Source organism: Syngnathus typhle, linkage group LG7, assembly GCF_033458585.1.
Source record: "Syngnathus typhle isolate RoL2023-S1 ecotype Sweden linkage group LG7, RoL_Styp_1.0, whole genome shotgun sequence".
In the NCBI taxonomy this organism is placed as follows: Eukaryota; Metazoa; Chordata; class Actinopteri; order Syngnathiformes; family Syngnathidae; genus Syngnathus; species Syngnathus typhle.
Window position 1 is genome coordinate 10,205,022 of NC_083744.1, and position 18,476 is coordinate 10,223,497.

The 18,476-nt window shown below is 40.5% G+C and overlaps 1 protein-coding gene across 1 annotated transcript in view; it reads left to right on the top strand.

Annotated features, from left to right (window-relative positions):
• The window catches only part of b4galnt4a (beta-1,4-N-acetyl-galactosaminyl transferase 4a), an 89,195-nt gene extending 71,196 nt beyond the window's left edge, over nt 1-17,999 (top strand). The window contains exons 8-20 of the mRNA XM_061283771.1: nt 4,230-4,308; nt 8,972-9,038; nt 10,968-11,132; nt 11,215-11,324; nt 11,679-11,779; nt 11,972-12,045; nt 12,119-13,583; nt 13,740-14,122; nt 14,292-14,445; nt 14,528-14,600; nt 15,321-15,474; nt 15,616-15,742; nt 16,086-17,999. Coding sequence (XP_061139755.1) covers nt 4,230-4,308; nt 8,972-9,038; nt 10,968-11,132; nt 11,215-11,324; nt 11,679-11,779; nt 11,972-12,045; nt 12,119-13,583; nt 13,740-14,122; nt 14,292-14,445; nt 14,528-14,600; nt 15,321-15,474; nt 15,616-15,742; nt 16,086-16,200 — 3,067 coding nt within the window. The 3' untranslated portion in view covers nt 16,201-17,999. The remainder of the gene's footprint in view (nt 1-4,229; nt 4,309-8,971; nt 9,039-10,967; nt 11,133-11,214; nt 11,325-11,678; nt 11,780-11,971; nt 12,046-12,118; nt 13,584-13,739; nt 14,123-14,291; nt 14,446-14,527; nt 14,601-15,320; nt 15,475-15,615; nt 15,743-16,085) is intronic.
• The last annotated feature ends 477 nt before the right edge of the window (nt 18,000-18,476 follow it).

Consider the following 18,476-nt stretch of genomic DNA (forward strand, 5'->3'; position numbering starts at 1 on the left):
GCTGGCAGTTATACATGAACGCCACCTCACATAAACCCGCGTTCTTCTAAACCAGACAGTACTTTTCTGTAATCAAATCTCTATGTATTAGTTTAGTTTGGTAAAGGTAGATCATTTTAATTGTCCAAGAACAGGAAGAATAAAACAAGTCAAAATACCAAATCTTTTAGAAATGACCAATCAGTTACAAATGGTTCATATGTTTGAAGAACAGTAGCGCTACCCTACTACTATATTATTCAATTCTCATTTCCATTAAGTGTCGTCAAAGGTATAGTAGCATAATAATCGGTTCCATTGATGAATTCTTCTTTTTATTGGCCTTGATGCATTGCCGTTGCTGTAGTAGCACTTGAAAATATTGCTTCTCACAAATGCAAGACCACCTGGTGGTAAATACAGTCACACCAACGCTCATCTTGCTCAGGAATTCCAAACCCATGTGAGAAAAGCTCAATCAGAGGCATGTTGAAAAACATTTTTGTAATGCTCTGTTTGGATGATAATGTGCTGCCAAATTGGATGTAGAGTTGCGGAAATAAGAAGACGGCAATGTGCAAAGGCCGTATTGAGAAAAGCCAACGACTCGATAAGGGTGAGAAGAAGTGAAGGGAGGGGATGGAGCAGCTAAAATATATGGTGGCTGCAGGGGAGCGCAGCATGAGCAGTCCTCTGGATTAAAAGAACGCGTGAGAAATGGATTGAAGAAGCACGAGGAGAAGAAAAGTGAAGTTTGTGCATCTCCTTGGGGCAGCTCCAAACACTGCAACCATCGCTGTCGCCAAGACGAGGAGGCAAAATCAAGGGATAGGGTGATAAGTCAGATAGCATTAATTAGAGACGGAGCTGCAAAAGCAAAATGAGGAAATTGCTAAGGCTGGAGGACACAGTGGAGATGCGTGGTGACAGGGAAAGCAACCAAATGACAGCAAGTGGGTTTTATGTGGCCAAGGCAGAAAGTATATTGCCTCACGCAGGACTGTAGTGCTCGGTCTTCTTTACTGCTCTAGTTTAGTGATGCATAGTGTGTCTATGTGATGTTGTGTGTATGCATACATGTGTTAGACGGCTAGTGGGTGAAAATATCCCCATGACATTGTGCTCTGGTTTTTGTTCCTTTAGCAGAAGCAATCCAACAGCTTTCTCTCAGCTAAAAAACAAACCCACCACACCTTTTGGAAAAATACCTTTGACTTCAATTGTGGGTCAGTTTTTGCCCATTTTTTTCCGCCATTGCATTTGAGAATTCAGGAGAATAAGAAAGCTTACACGATGAAGTAAAACAGAAAGCAAGTGTGACGAGGACTCATTTGCAAAATAACAAAAGCCGTGCTAAAGATTTTAACTTTTACGTTTTTTTTTTTAAACCCTGCTATTACTCTGGACAAAACTTTGATAGATTTGCTCCAATGCTGTGAGTTGAAACACTGACTCCAAGTGGTACTTTTGTGCCTAGAATCACAGTACACTTAGTTCTGGGATTCCCATCTCCTACTTTTCTGGAGAACAGCATGCGTGAATGAAGAAACACTCCAAATGAAGCTAATTACTCGTGAAATTACGCTTCTGTTCTATGTCCTCTTCTGATCTATGGTCACATGAGAATAGTTATTCTTTTCTCTTGTCTTTCCCTTGCCCTTCACTTATTCTTTTGTGTCTCACCTCTCTGGCACAAAGCTGTGAATCAAATCATGTCTCAGTGAGATTGATTCATTTTAAGTTCTTTCTTTGTTCCTGCCGTTCATCTGCTTTTCACTGCTAGTCCATCTTTTTTCAAACTCATTTGTGTGTCTTCATTATTATCAAGCCAGGGTATCTGTGTTATCTGTCACTGGAAAACTAGTGAAACCGTTCTTCTCACACACACACAGTTATACATTTACACACAATGAATCTGTACAGGACCACTACTACTAATAACCCTAACCCTGCTACTACTACTACTACTACTACTACTAATAATAATAATAATAATAATAATAATAATGCTAATAATAATAATTATAATATGATTAAATTATTAAAATAATGTTTATAAACAATGATAATAATATTAATAATAATATAATTACATTATTAAAATAATATTAATAAACAATGATAATAATAATAATAATAATAGTAATAATGATAATAATCACAGCAGAATAAACAAAACAAAAAATAAATTGGAATACAAGTTTATCAATGTTGGGGTTACATCTACGTACCTCTGCCCACCTTCATCAGCGCGTGTGCGTCTCAGTCATATCAATTCTTGTCAATGCTTGTATTCATTATTGTCAAAGTATTCTCCAATTTGTAGATTAGAAGCTCGAAAAGTGTTAAGGTGGCATCATTTGGAAAAAGTCAGTCAGATTGGCAAATACTAAAAATGGTACTTGTGCAGGTCTCTTAGTGGCCACTATGAAGGATGAGTACATTTCATGAGACTTAACCTCTTGTGCACATTCTGTGATTTATCACACACAAAACGACGACAGCATGTGCACGTGGCAGAGCATGTTCTGCACACCTTCTCCTGCAGCTTTTGTCCTTTTCATTTAACTTTGTCTCTCACACCAGGGAAAAAGTATTTTTTTTTTATCTCTATTAGTCTTCTTGTCCTGTATGTGAAAATCACTTGTGTGTAAGAAATGTGTGTGGGGGAAAAAAAAAGCTTCTTTTGACACCCTTTTCGTCAGTATTGAGAATTAGCACAATCAATAATTAAACAACATAGCAAGAATGACAAAATATGCCATTCACTATATAACAGCTACATCTGTGGGAATTTGTTGTTTGAAGTAGAGAAAAGTTTCAGAGCTGGTGTCTCAAAAGGTATGTTTCAAACCCCAAACTACAAATTGCAATTTCTTTCCCATTTGAAAGTAATCCCTCTGGAGCCTCAGGCACTTTACAAGCCACCTGCTTTCACATTAAGGGTGAAAACTTGTAGTACTGGTTTGAAATCATTTTTTTGTGACAGCATTTGCGGAGCTTTTCTGACACATCTTATCCCTGGATTCTGGCCAATCCAGCTGCCTTGTAAATAACGCATGTTCTAACATTGCGTGGTGACGTGTAGCTGCATTTAGACCCACTCATTACATGCAAACTAATCTTGCTGTCTCATGCAGGTGTTCAATATGAGTTGGATAGAAGTCGTAGAAGACCATGTTGGAAGAGTCTGATTTGTTCTCAGCTTGTAAATGAAAGAACACTGTAGATTCTATAATAATGCTTTAATCAAGTTATAACAAAGGAATTGTTTCCTTTCTGTCTAGTATGTGATTGTGATTTTCCTGCCTCCAAATCCAAACAGTTAATCAAAGAAGACGTGGTGATTGTTTCGGATAGGCTACAGAAGAGGGGAGGGGAACACCATCACATAACACCAAAACAAAGAAAAGAAAAGAAACAGTGAAGCAGAAAATAATACAAATATATTCTTTGAAATGTGAGGAAAATGTTTACCTTTGACCAGCGATGCCAGTAACGCATTACTTTAATACAATAAAATAAAAATAAAATGAACAGCTTCATGCTCCAGGCTGTTAGGATCCTGAACTCGCTCCCCCGTTCTGCGTAGCGTCCTGTACTTTTACTGTCTGGACTGTCTGAATGCACACTGGCTCTTATTATTTATTATTTGTTATTACTCTTATTTATTGTTTGTGCCTTTTTGTTTATGATGTTTTTTACTTTTGCGCTATGCTTGCTGGCTCCGTTATTTATTGTGTTATCTGTTTATTTATTATTTATTCATCACTCTTACTATTGATTGGTAGAATTTTTGCCTTCTTGTTTTTATATTGTGTCGCGTACATGTATGTCTATCGTGTTATGTGTCTCGTCACCGTGGGATAGAGAAAAACGTAATTTCGGTCTCTTTGTGTGTTGTGACATGTGGAGAGATTGACAATAAAGCTGACTTTGACTTTGACTTTGAAAATATATTAAAAAATATATATTTTCCAATTCCAGTGCACATCAGAAGCATCAGAAGTTCACAATGAAAGAAATAATACGAGCTGAGTTAATGCACGATGAAATAATTAATGCCATTAAAAAATGAGCGAGTTAATGCAAATTTAATGCATTACCCAGCTCTAATATGTACACATATCTTATAATGTGCATTCCACTGTGTCACAGCAGTGTTTTTGTTGAATTCTAAGCAGGTGTTTTCAAAGGTGACATTTCATTTTCTCTGTGAAAGTAAGAAACACTTTCTCTCTCCCGCTCAGCCTGATGTCATCTCGACGCTACTACTTTGAGATTCTGCACAAGCAAGATGACAAGGGCTCGGATCACGTGGAGGTTGGGGTGAGTGAAAATGAGATGACATTCATTTATCTACTTTTGGCATCAGACATCTTTTCTTCACCTCTGCATATGCGATGGCTTGTTGCTTGTTTTGCATTTGCTTTCAAAATGTGCCATGATAAGCGTGTAGAATGACGTGTCGGTCCTATAAAGAATCCCTCAATCTTCATTTGGCTCTCTTTGTCAACCCTGACTGGTTTTTCATTGTGTGATAAGCATGAACTTAAATAAAATGTTTAGCATTTCAGCGGGGGTTTCATTGTCCACCTCTAATGTTCATTTTTCTATTTTCTCTGACTCTGCTCTGCATCATTTCTTTCACCAAAGTGGTGTTCAAGCACCTGAGGCAAAGCTTAGACCTGAGTGGCACTTTGTTTCAAGCTGAAGTTTCAAATACCTCCTGTGTGCTCGGACCTGGAGTGGGGGGCACATGATGATGATGAAAAGAGATCACCGCTGTGTGTATATGGATTTTTTTTTTTTAAATATATATTATAAGCCCGAGGTTATCATCGTCATGGTGACCGATATTACTGGATATACTTCCTCCTTTCACAGAGCCATTTTTATACTCCCTTTCTTTGTCAGGTTGTCTCCAATCACCTCCCTCTCTCTAACTGGCTAAGTCTTTCTCTTTTTTTAGGCCTACCATTAAATATTGGATTTCCCTGCGCCTTATCTGTTTTGCCGTATTTGTTGTACCTCGATCCACAAATATTTCAAACCCTGCTCCCGTCAGCTTTACTGCTTCTGTGTGTAATTTCAATTTATTGATTGATGTTAAGACATCAGGACAGTATGATTGAGGATGTTTTTGAGAGGTGTTGACGAGATGCTGTGAGTTGCCTGGAGGATGCCACGTAGTCAGAAAGAGTTTGCAAGAAGATGACTGTGTGTGGGTGAGAATTAATAAATGAGTGTTCTTACTCAGTTGTGTTGATATTGAGCAAAATTGGAACTCTTTTCATAAAACCAATTATTTCCAACATGGCTTAAATTACATGCAATTTCATGCCCACTGGTAATGAGTGATGAGCCATGAAAATCATTTCATACAAAAGAACTTTTCATGTCGGAAAAATGGATCTTGGCAGTCCTTGAACATTTGACAAAAATTGTTCCTTTACCTCCAACAAACCTTGAGTCTATTGTGAGTATATCCATGTGAACACGCTTCAAAAGTAGCTAAAACATGGCACAAATTGTATCGTGCTATTTTACAAATTTTAAGTCCCCCGGTTTTGTCGCATTCACACAATTTATTGACGTGATGGTGTAAATAGCTTACTAATATGAATCCCTCCCTTCCATCTCTGAGGCCATCAAAGTGTTTTATACTTACAGGAACAATTTAATGAAAGTTCTAAAAGTCTTGCAGCAAATCACTATTGTTTGTGTGTGTGCGTATGCGTGTGTGTGTGTGTCCGTGCGTGCGTGTGTGTGTTCGTGTGATGCACCTTTCGATCTGTTATTATGGGCCCCTTTTGAGATTTAACAGTAAATATATTTTACACCGCTACAAAAATATCAGATTTATTGCAAGTGGCGCAAAACCGCATAAGTACAGTACTCACATAAATCCACATAAAAGCAGATGCTCATTTGTTGTGGCACGTCGCCCGGATTCACGGCTTTTTCCCTCTATGTTGCATGCCGGGTTGTGATTGGGTGGTCAAAGGTGAGCTGTTGCTGTGGGAAAGCATTTTTTTTAGCAGCGCTTGATGGGAAGAATAAAGAATATGCATTCTTATCTTGGAGCAAGAAATAAAACCTTGCTCATTGAGTGAAAAAAGGTGGGATAGACACCAAAAGAAGCAGGTTAGAAATATACCGCATCCCCAAAGGAACAGAAAGTAGTTTGTGTTGTGGGGAGCACCAAGCCCATGAAAGGACGAGCTTGTTGTTTTTTAGCTTGAGTAAGCAAGTTAGTAGAGTCGCGCAGGGACATAACTTTATTATTAAGACGAGCGCGGACTGGAAATGTCATGTCATATTCCAACAGCACTCGGCTGGGAACGAACAGTTCTCTTGCTGTTGTTTATTAAGTGCCATGAAGCTGCGCCATTCTCCATGAGAGCGGAGGTCAGGTTGGCAAACACCATCAAATGAGGATTTTTTTCTAGTATTTTCAATTTAATAGAGGATAGTTATAACTTGGCTAAAGATTAAAATAAACAATCATCATAGTGCTGTCGGCACCTTGTCCATGCGGCACAGTACCTCGTCGCCTGCCTTTAATGTCTGTGACAAGCTATTCTTGTTATGGCAAATTTTAAAATTTTAAAATAAAATTTGAAGCACAAGATGAAACTAGAGGGATAAATTTGCATTGATCTTATTTTTGTCACGTTATTTGCACTGTTTTAACATATGTGACAAAATGATTGTTGTTGATCTGCAAACACCCTTCTGCTGCTTACTTCATTTAGCAGTTTTATATCCCAATTATACCATTCATCAAGAAACATCTTGTTGAAACAATACAATTGAAGGATTTTACACTGTAGAATACATTTGAGCTTAGCTTGCTCGTGTGGCACTTGACAACCATTCCATTCTCACATGGCCTCTTTGTAAAATTAATTGCCTACCCCTGCCGTCGAGGGATAAAAGCTGCGGTGGCGTCACATCTGCATGGAAGCCCCGGTATTACCTAATTGGATGTAAGGTATCTGTATAATCATTTGTAGTGTTCACCCTCCAGATGAAGTTATTTACTTGTTTTGTTGCTGTAGATGGGTGTTAAATTTGTTACATTGCTTTCTCGTCGTCTAAGAAGCACGCTGACCTAATGGAAAGTGTCAGCTGTTATCAGCATAAAGCAAAGCAATGGTCATTAAATGGTGCCACTGAGAGAACGACACGGAAAAGAAGAAAGTCACGGCTTAATTAGTGATGGCAGCAAAGGTGTAGGATTTAAAATCGTGCCTTTAATGTCCCTCTTTTATCGCTCCTGCCAGGACAAGTCTCTGACCGTCTACCAATTAATATGAATGCTGTTCTGTGTGCACACTCACTTTCTCCTTGGAAACTCACACACAAGGAAAGGCAGATTCTCACACACAAGCATACACAGAGAGTTGTCTCAATATCCGCCTTACATGTTCCCATCTGACCATAAATCAGCAAGTGGTCTGTGCCACCTGGAGGCGGCCATTAAAGTATATTGTCTCTTTTCATTGTACAAGTAAATTTGATACTACTTGCTTTTTAATCACTATAATTCTGCTAAGGTTCAATTCAAGTTCAGCAGCTGTCAAACACATGCATTTGTAATTCTGGTGTGCTTTGCTGCAATTCAAAATTTATCTGCACCACATTCAATAGTCAAAGAGGAAACTGACAAGTCAAAGTCAAGTCAAAAAATTTGCTTAAAAAGGAAAATGGACAGAATGTTAAATTATAATACATGGGGAAGGAGAAAAATAAATAAAAATAATAGATACAAGAACAAAAGTACCTTTTTAAATCATGCAACAATTAATTCAGGAGTTAATAAACTTGTTGATTATTTTTTCGAATTATTGAATCGGATAAAAAAAATACATTTCCATCCCTTTAAAAAAAAACGAGAGCTTATTCCAAAGTGACAGGGCAGAGAAGTGCATGGATGCTGCGTGAGCATCCCAGAGAGCTGGCATGTTTTTATTCATAATTAAATGTTGATCTAAAACATATTTTCAATAGGTAATGGCCCACCACAAACAAACTATAAAGTGTACACCATGCAGTATGCTCCAAATAGGCATAATTACAGAACAGTATCACTTGAATCTTTATCGCTTGAATTAATTTAATTCCAGCGTTTGTAGTAAGTGCAAGTTAATTTATACTCAACATTTTAACACAGCTTCGGCTGACCAAGCAGGCAAGCACTCTTACTGTTTTTATTTGTCCTTCAAGTCCAAGTGTGCCGCCTGTCCTACATGACCTTGCTAGACTGTCTACTTTAGTAAAACAATGGCATTACAGTATATTAAAACCTTGCTGGGCCAGTCGGTCCCTTCCTGCCACGTCACAGCATGATGTCGCTTTAACCCCTTTTGTCAGTCTAACACCTGTGCTGTTTGCTCGCTTGTAGTTAGCATGTATTTGAATCGGAAGCAATCACATAATAACACCTACTCTTATATTAATTTTAGTGTGTGTGTGCGTGGGTGCAGCTGTGTGTGTAGGCATTTGCATGATTTAGAGTGTGATTTTATTTATGTCCTCAAGAAGGCACAGCAAAAATGAGCTGTCATCTGTAATCACAGCCAGGCTAACAAGAAGTGACTTGTTAATTGTTAAATCTATTTAAAAGAATTGTAGCTTGTCGTTCCCTTTCTTGTCTTCGCTTCACTGCTCTCTGCGTTTCTCTAATGTCACATCATTGTGTTGATTTAAATCACTGATTGTCACTGTTTATTACTTACTTCCATACCTATTTCATGTATTATGTTACTTTTCGCTTGATAACGCCCTAAGTCGTTGAGTTTTTGTTTTCCTTCTTTTGTATGTGTTGGTACAAAACCCCAGCAGCACACTGATCTCATGAAGTTGCCCAAATCAATAACTCGGCATGGAATATAAACTGTGATATAAGATTCATGTCTCTCTACTTGCTTACGTTTGCTCTCCTCATTTCATTCTTTGTTTTTGTCTCTCTTCTTTTCACACACAGTGGCGTCCATTCCTCCCTGGTCTGAAATACGAAGTGATAGACTCAGCCTTCATTTCATTGTATACAGGTAAAAGTTTGGTTTTGTTTATTTGATTGAGTTTAAAACGGGAACTTATCTGGGAGTACTTTTTCATATTCAGAAAACTTTAGCCCCACAGGGAAGTTAAGTGAGCCTACATAGTAGGTAGGTACATACGTGCGTAGTTGAGTTCTTCCTCTACCGGATTTCTTTCCTCTGTCCTTTGTGGGAAACTTGGGTACTGTTGTTGAAGACAAGAAACATGAAGAAGAATATGCAAATGAGTTTAGGAGTGATTCACGGGACTTTGTATCAAACAAGGAAACTGACACACATATGAACCGAGAATTATCTTCTTTGAGGTAACGGTGTTATTATTTTTTTATTGTCCTCCGTTGAGGAAATATCAGCACTGGGAATATGAAAATGAGTTTAGGAGTGGTTCACGGGACTTTGTATCAGACAAGGAAACTGACACACATTAGAACCTAGAATCATCTTATGTGAGGTAACAGTGTTATTTTTTTTTTATTCCGCTCACTTGAGGAAATGTCAGCACTAGGTTCAAGTCCTTGTGAACTGCCTATCGATTTTCTTTTGGAGGACACTTGTGAGCACATTGCAGCTCCGTATCAGGACTGAGATGCTACGGACAGACAGGCCGGATGCTAAAAGGCCCCGCAGGTACAATTGGGGTCATGTACACTGGCGACACAACTGGCAGCATAATCTGTGCCTTTGTGTTGCTAGTTGATTTTCAATGTCCCTGAATATAAATTACTTATTATTTGACCTTCCCCATCTTGTATTGGATATACCGGTAGTTCTTGACCTTCCTGGAGCAACGATCTGTGAAATATTGACCATCTGGAACCTTCCGAGACCTGACAAAGCAAACCAAGGCCATACCCTGAAATCTTGCAAGAATGGAACATATTCCTCAATGGCAGATATTTAAATATATTTGACTAAGTTGTGGAAAGCAAGCATGTAAAGAACAGGTGTCTTGAAAATAATTTTAAAAAAATAGGTGCCATTTGTTTGTTTGTGTGAACTGTGCATCACCAATCTCAGTCCCGAGAGGATAAAAATGTTGCTGACCACCCCGTTAATTACATGGCGTCCCTCCCATCAGGCAATGCACCTGACGCGCCATTAATCACACATGCCTGCCTCCTGCCTCTACTCGGTCGATTGGTGTAATTATGATTCTCCCCTGCACTATTTTTTGTCTTCCAACTTTCTTTCCTCATCTTTGTTTTTCCACTTCTCATCTTCCTCCTTTTTCCCTCTGTTACGGCTTTTACTCTCAAAACGTACATGCAACACTGAGCAAATAGTCGACTGTTAGTGGCCACGAGGATGACAGAATCTTCATTCCTTGCTTGTTCTGTTGAAAGGCTGCTCATCAGGGGTTTCCGTGAAAATTTATCTTCAGTCCTTGTTTGAATGGTAAAATACTTTAAATCGTAACATTTCCAGTGCAGTTACTGTAGTAAGAGTTTTATGGTGACAGTGTGACTCAATTACCAATATGCTTGACCTTTGATGTCCCATTGTAATTTAAATGATGCGTGAATGAGCAAGTCTCAAAGGGTGTAATGGCCCTATCGCTCTAATGCAGCTTGAATTTTGGTTCCCAGTCAACGTGAGAGTAGTTTTTTATTTTTATTTTTTTAAATATGTGCATTGTGATTGACATCCCTGAACAGAAACAGAAGACGAGTCTAGTCAATCAAAAGTGAACATTATTATCTTTGTAGTATCTGTAAAATGTCTTGTAGCTCTGGATTTTTTTAAAATACAAATTATGCTCTTGTATCTCAAGAGTACTATAGTGATTGTGCTACACCTTCTAATGCCTAAGTGATCTGTGGTGGTCACAGAATAAACCATTTGCACACCTTTGTCCTTCAAAAACCTGTCGTTTAATGTCCCCACTCCTTCTCAGTCGTGTTTCTGCTCTGAATCTTTCAGACGAGTCCAGCCTCAAGATGAACAGCGTCGATCACATCCCTCAGACTTTCGCCAGTCATGTTCGGCTCCCGGAGGAGTCTCTGTCCCGAAAATTGGAAGAAGATGGCAAGCTACGGCACGGAGCAGATATGCTGAAGCCAGACCCGAGGGACACCTTCTATAGCAGTAAGTCTGTCCATCATTTCAGATTGTCTGTAAAATATTTCTGAATAAATAACCTCATGCAAAATGTTTTCTCCCCTTTCAGCTCCCATGATCGACCCCTCCCGACTAGAAAATGTTCTGCCTGCTTGTCTTTACTCTCCCACCTATGTCGTCAAAGATTTTCCCATTGCTCGATATCAGGGCCTGCAGTTTGTAAGTGACCTCTCAATCGTCTTCCCTTTGGACCACTAGGCTTGCTATTCACCAATGCTGTTTTAATTGGATGAAAGGGTTGCTAAAATCATCTTTGTGGGTCATCAGCAGTGCATCCAATTATAGCAGCCATATGTAGATGACTTAACCTGCTAAATAATAAAAAAAAGTGTTTACCATTAATTCATCTGCTTCTCTCATAAATCAACTGTAGTACGTTGCAGCCAATATGGAGCGCTGCTGCCCCCTATCATACACTATGACTTACTACATTAATATAAAACAAGTTACAATTCATTTGATAAGCTAGTTTAACGATCTGGAATTTATCTTTGACACTATACTGTTTTCCAGGTTTATCTGTCCTTTGTTTACCCAAATGATTTCACCCGTCTCACACATATGGAACGAGAGAACAAGTGCTTCTACAGAGAGTCACCCATCTACTTAGAGAAGTATGTCGATCAAAAGGGAATCCTCATTCATCTCAACACATCCAGATGTGTTAAACGCAACAGTAATCACACCACCATGACCCAGTGCAACCTGTTACTTTTTTTCCACTTGTTAAAACAGGAGTTAAAATGTCATTGATGACACATTTTAAAGAAAGTTATTTTAAAAAGGGTATTGTTTCTGTCTTCAAGGTTCGGCTTTTATAAGTACATGAAGATGGATGAAGAGGAAGACGACAGGCCATTCTTCTTTCCCAACCCCGATGGTAACATACGGCTGGCTTACTCTAAGGCCCGCACCTCTATTTCTCACCGTATGCCTTGTTTATTTGTCTCCAGATTTCCTGGAGGAAGACGAAGTGGTGGATATGGAAGACGAGGCAGAGATTGTTGGCACACAGTCACCCAAGAAGCCTCTTCACCTCAGTCAGACAAGCCATGCTTCCAAGTCCTCCCATCATCACACTCAACCGCGACCTACATTTGCAAGTAAAGAAGTAGAGGATGGCGAGGAGGATCCTGGTGAGAGGGAAGATGTTGCAATCAATAGTATAGTGAACCACAGAGAAAGGAGACACTTTGCCTACAGAGATGAGATAGAAAGGGACAGAAACTGGAGAGGAGCTCAACCAAGGGCTAACAGGAGTCATGGTGCCAAAGACGGTCTGTCAGAACTCCAAACTAGGATGCATCGCTCTGACACAGAAAGCGTGGTCCGAGGCCGCTCTCTGTCGTGGAGCCGCAACAGTCCTGCAGCACTCAGCCCGGCCGGTAAAGGTGGTGGAGAAGAGGCGGTCGATGCTACTCCTAAATTAGTAACTCGACCTCTCCTTTTTCCAAAAAAGTCCTCCATAACTAGTCATGCCAAACACGTCCTCACCAACTCTGCCCACACCAACAATGTCCGTGACAGTAAAAATAAGATTGCTGGAAGCAAGAAAGAGAAGACGCAAGAGAACAAGATCTACATCACCAGGCCTCGGCCACACAGGGAGCGAGAGAAGGAGCAGCGTCGAGAGAGAAGGGAGGAGAGGGCATCTGACCACCCGAGAGAGGTGTTCCCTGGAGTCTTTCTGTATCAAACTGGGAGGACCACAAGACTGGTCAAACTTGGGGACAAAGGGCATGTTGGATGGGTTAAAAGCAGAGGCAGGAGTCCAGTTAGCTCCCCTCAGCTCTGGCCCAATCCACCCACAAAATGGGGTAAATCATCCCTTCACAATAAAAGCATCAACATTCCAAATGAAAATGGACAAAAGTCTACCAATAAATTGACAGCTCTAAAACAGTCAGAGGAGAGCCTCAGCAAAGGGGAGAACCTTGCTTCAAAGATGACAGCCACAACAGGTCCGACCAGCAAATCACACCCTCTAACCCCACGGTCTCATCACCAAGACCCCCCCCAGCATGGTCCTCACTGGTTGAACTCCACCGAAAGCCTCCAAGGTCAAGCGCGAGTAACCTCTTACCTCAAGACCACCGAGATCACAGAGTCACAGCCGGACGCCAACCGAGCAGAGATGGAGCAGGACACAAACCGCTCTAATCCTGACCTGGAACCAGAACCCGAGGAAGGTGAAATGTCGGACTACAGCTACGAAGAGGTGGAGGCGCGGCCAGGTTGGGCAGAGGAGAGCATCAACTGGCAGAGGACTTTCTCGGTGAACCCAATGGATTTTGAGCTTCTGCGCTCCGACTGGAATGACCTTCGCTGCAATGTGTCTGGTAACCTCCAGCTGGCAGAGAGCGAGGTGGTGGACGTGCTGGCTCAGTACATGGAGAAGCTCAACGAACGCAACGGCGGGTAAGAACACTTGAATGCTTATTGACTTCACATTAATACATTTGTTTTAATTCAATCTAAAATAAAGGCAGTGTTTTTTTATTTGGCAAATTAAACATTGTTATTCTTCTGTTTTGAAATTCTGTACTTTATCGATTGTCTGTATCCGGAATCCAGGATTTATACCCTGCTGCGAATCATCAACGTGGAGAAGCGGCGAGACTCTGCTAGAGGGAACCGCTACCTGGTGGAGCTGGAGCTGATGGAGAGAGGCCGCAGTGTCGTGCGTCTGTCCGAATACATCTATTTGTTGCTTCATCGCGGCAGGCAAGTCGACGAAAGCCTTGAGAACACAGAGAACACGGCTCCGGCTTCCATCCCGGCCTCGGGCCCCTCGGCTGCCACGTCCAACCTCAGCACCGCTCCACACCTTCCCCCCACCAAATCTCCCTCACGGCCTGGAGCCACAGCCTGGAGCACAGCCTTTGCCAAACCTCTACTCTGCCAGCCCGTCATGCTACAATGGAGGAAAGATGTCATGGTGCACTTTGTGGTACCAGGTTAGTCAGAAACGCTATACTGTTGGAATAGTCTGTAATGAATTTGTTGTTCATGTTCTCTCATCTAGAAATAAGGATCTTGGAGATATTTCATCGGTTCACACCGTACACAGGTGACAGTTCAAATGGGCTTGCAGTTCATCCGAGTTCTCTTGTTCCTGCCTTTCAGTAAAGAACCAAGCTCGCTGGATCCAGCAGTTCATTTCTGACATGGAAAATCTTCATCATCAGACCAAGGATAACAACTTCAACATCATCATTGTAGACTTTGAGAGTGAAGACATGGATGTGGAGCAAGCGCTTAGAGAGAGCACTGTTCCAAGGTGCGTCGTGCATCTCACAAGGCGACAACTTCCATGTTCGTTTAATAGTTGACTTAGCAATTATTTGCTTTGTTTTGTTCAGATATGAGTATCTGAGGAGAGAAGGGAACTTTGAGCGCTCAGCTGGACTGCAGATTGGAGTTGATACCATTGAGGTGAGATAGACAAACACAATGGGAGAGCAGTGCTTCAACAGTTAACTGCATCTCTGGCATGTGTACGCCATGGCTGTCCCTTATTTGACTCGCTGAATATGTCTCAATCCCACGTGCCTTTGTGCACCCTTCCCCCCACCTGGTGATGAGAGGCTGCCCGTTTCGAGCTCGACGTTGGTCCGTCAGTTGTGTGTCAGTGTCGTTACAATGCAATGACAGGCCTGTCAATCACTATGGAATCATTTGGAGGGTGTGGAGGCTAAGACAGATCGCTGATCCTGAGGCCAGATGCTAGGAATGCTTGCTGTTAGTTATTATTATTATTATTATTATGATTATAGAACATATTTAATCAATTTCAATTTAATATTTAAGATCATATTTAATAAAAAGAAACATACTCAAAATGTGCTGACAAAGCTTCTTAATTAATGGATTGATTAGTCTGGAATTAGACTAGTACCAGTTTGAAGATTTCGATGCTTCTGACAACAAGTTAACGGTTTAAAGCATAACTGTGACCCAGTGCACAAATAATAATATAAAAATATATATAAACAAATACATAAAAATAACTTTACAGCACTGACCTCTTGTGAGTTTTGCCCTTTCACCCAAACATCTTTCAGACAACAAATTAATCCCCTAAACTGGGCTAACTTGTACTCACCACATAAACAATACTGCAGTTATAATTACTGTGCGTTTTCCTTCCGGCAGGATAGCCACAGCATTGTGTTCCTGTGTGACCTGCACATTCATTTCCCTCTAAACATCTTGGAGAGCATCAGGAAGCACTGTGTTGAAGGGCGCCTTGCTTTTGCTCCTATTGTCATGAGACTCGGCTGCGGGAGTTCGCCACAGGAGCCTGATGGTAACACGCACAAATAAAAATGAAAATATCTGACATGATTGCATTCACCATTCACTTGGGACTTTTGAAAGAACTCACATTTCTCCTTCAGTTTACTGGTAATGTTCTTCATTTTTTGATGCGAGTTTTTACTTTTCACAGGTTATTGGGAGGTGAATGGCTTCGGTTTGTTTGGGATCTACAAGTCTGATTTTGACAAAATCGGCGGGATGAACACCGAAGAATTTAAAGACCGCTGGGGCGGAGAAGACTGGGAGCTTTTGGACAGGTGACTCAGCATGAAAGCAATGACAGAATTTAGAATATTTGATTTTGTTTCCCACATTCATGTTCACAGATGATCCATTGTGCTATATTAGGTATCATCAATGTAATCTCTGTTTATCTCATAATACCATGTGAAAATAAATGAAGACATAAAGATGTATACCTGGAATCGAACGCCTGTTTTTATGAGACTATTGAAATTAGCTTACATTCGAATTTGAGTTCAACTAATAGGCCATGTTTGATAAAAGCCTCCACACCTCAAAAAATACACAAGGATCTCATTTTAAAAATGCTCACATTCAGAGTGTATTTCATCTATTTCTCTTTCTGGATGTCTATAGGGTATTGCAGAATGGTTTGGAAGTAGAGAGACTACGCTTAAGAAACTTCTTTCACTACTACCACTCCAAACGTGGAATGTGGAATGCCCAAAACAAGAAAACTGCAAAGGGATAATGCAGCACCTGAATACTAATCTACCTGCAGATCCACTGTGTGCAAGTGTGTGTGCCTGTGTGCCTGTGTGCAAGTGTGCGTGCGAGTGTGTGCGTTTGCGTGTATGTGCATGCATGTGTGCAAAAGTGTATGTGCGTGCATGCGTGTGTGGGTATGAGATTGACTCAAGAAAGCTCGCTCACTGATGGCCAAGGTTCCAGCATCCTTTCGAGGATAGTTTGTTTGACGGTACAAAGTCCAGATGTGAACTTTGGAAGTGAGCTGTTTACAAAGATCATCCTGAGTAACTTTGAATCATCAACTGGAGTACTTGAGGGAGAGACGTTTTTTTCTCCTTCTCATAGCTCAATTCTAGTGCAATGTTTTTAGAAGAACTGGAAAGCAGCTGTTTTCCCATATGTATGAATGTGCACATGTATATATGTATATAAGTGTGTGAAGAAAACACCTTTTCTCTCATAAGGGTTAGGGATGCTAACCTAAGATTATTTTTTTCTAGGATGCGCACACATGACAGTCTAACATGAATGTGTGTCATCATATATATATATATATATATATATATATATATATATATATATATATATATATATATATATATATACATACATACATACATACATACATACATACATACATACATACATACATACATACATACACACACAACACACACACGCTTTTCATCTTTTTTGAAAATTTATTTCTAACGTACTTTTGCATCAGTTGCGTTTCAGTGTCATTATTTTATACAATTGAACGTTTCTATAAAACTGCTGTTCTGTGCACTGTAACATGCATTTTACCATCCATCATATTGCTCTTTGCTATTTATGTCATTTCCTGTCTCATTAACTACACACTCTGCTTTTAGATGCCTTCAGTAGTTTTTGTCTGTGTATGCACCAACTGTTGTGGTTTTATTTCTAAAGCATTGGTTTGTAAACAGTTTACACCTTTTAATATACTGATTCTATCCTCTATTCCCTCTAAATCTCTAACCTCACATAGAACATAAAACTCTAACGAGGGAAGACGAGGGCTGATAGTTGCGTTGAAAATCCTGGATTTAAATGTTTCAAAATATTTATCTGTAGAGAACGCTTAACTTAAACTCAACAGAAGCGGGAACGTTAAATTTCTCTCAAATGTGTGCCTTCATCTGAGTTGGGCGGCAGGCAGTTTTTATACAGTTATATATTGCTGACACAAGAGTGTCAGAAATTATTTACAAATGGGCTGTATATCTTCAGTTACACTATCACAAAGGAGTGACGGTCCTTTACAATGGATTACAGGTATCTATGTGTGTTTGCTGTAGTAGTGCATTGAACGTGTTGTTGCAAACTAAGAGACTACTGAGCAGAACCAGACTCACTGGCAGCTGCAGTCCAGCAGGGGCTCAGTGGGTCCCATTAGCTTGCCTGGAGGGCGGATTCCTATTGCCTCTTTATACAGCATGGTACTTATGATGAGGAGTGGCTAGTAGGCTCCAGGCTGGACTCATATGAGTAATAATTTAAGACCTGTTATTGACTGTATGATTGTTAAATGCCCTATCTTTGCCTCTATTGGGAAAGGTCTAAACAATGTAAGGTCATTTAACATTCACAAGGGGCAAATTAAAAAGCAGAAGCACTATAACTAGACTAGATATCTATATTTAAAAAGGAAATTGATGGGAAATAGGTATATACATTCCAAGGTAATTTCTGTGAAATTGTTTTGTAGAGGAAATGTTTTAAGAATGTATTGTACTTTTGTTTGTTTTTTAATACAAAATTGTACGCTTACGCCCACATCATTTTCTGTGTGAGTTTTCTTTTTTAGAACTAGGGTGCCTCGGCGGTGCACTGGTTAGCACGTCCGCCTCACAATTAGGAGGGTGCCAGTTCGATTCCACCTCCTACCCTCCCTGTGTGGCGTTTGCATGTTCTGCCCGTGCCCGCGCGGGTTTTCTCCGGACACTCCAGTTTCGTATCACATCCCAAGAACAGGCCGATTGAGCATTCCAAATTGGCCCTAGGCGTGCGTGCGAGTGCTGATGGTTGTTTGTCTCTGTGTGCCCTGCGATTGGCTGGCAACCGGTTCAGGGTGTCCCCCGCCTACTGCCCGATGGCTGCTGGGATATCTCCAGCACGCCCGCGACCCCCGTGGGGACAAGCAGTATACAAAATGGATGGATGGATGGATGGATGGATGCATGATCTTTGGTCTTTACGCCGTTCAACGTCACTATGTATGTATCCCACATCTATTCACAAGGGGGCGATCAA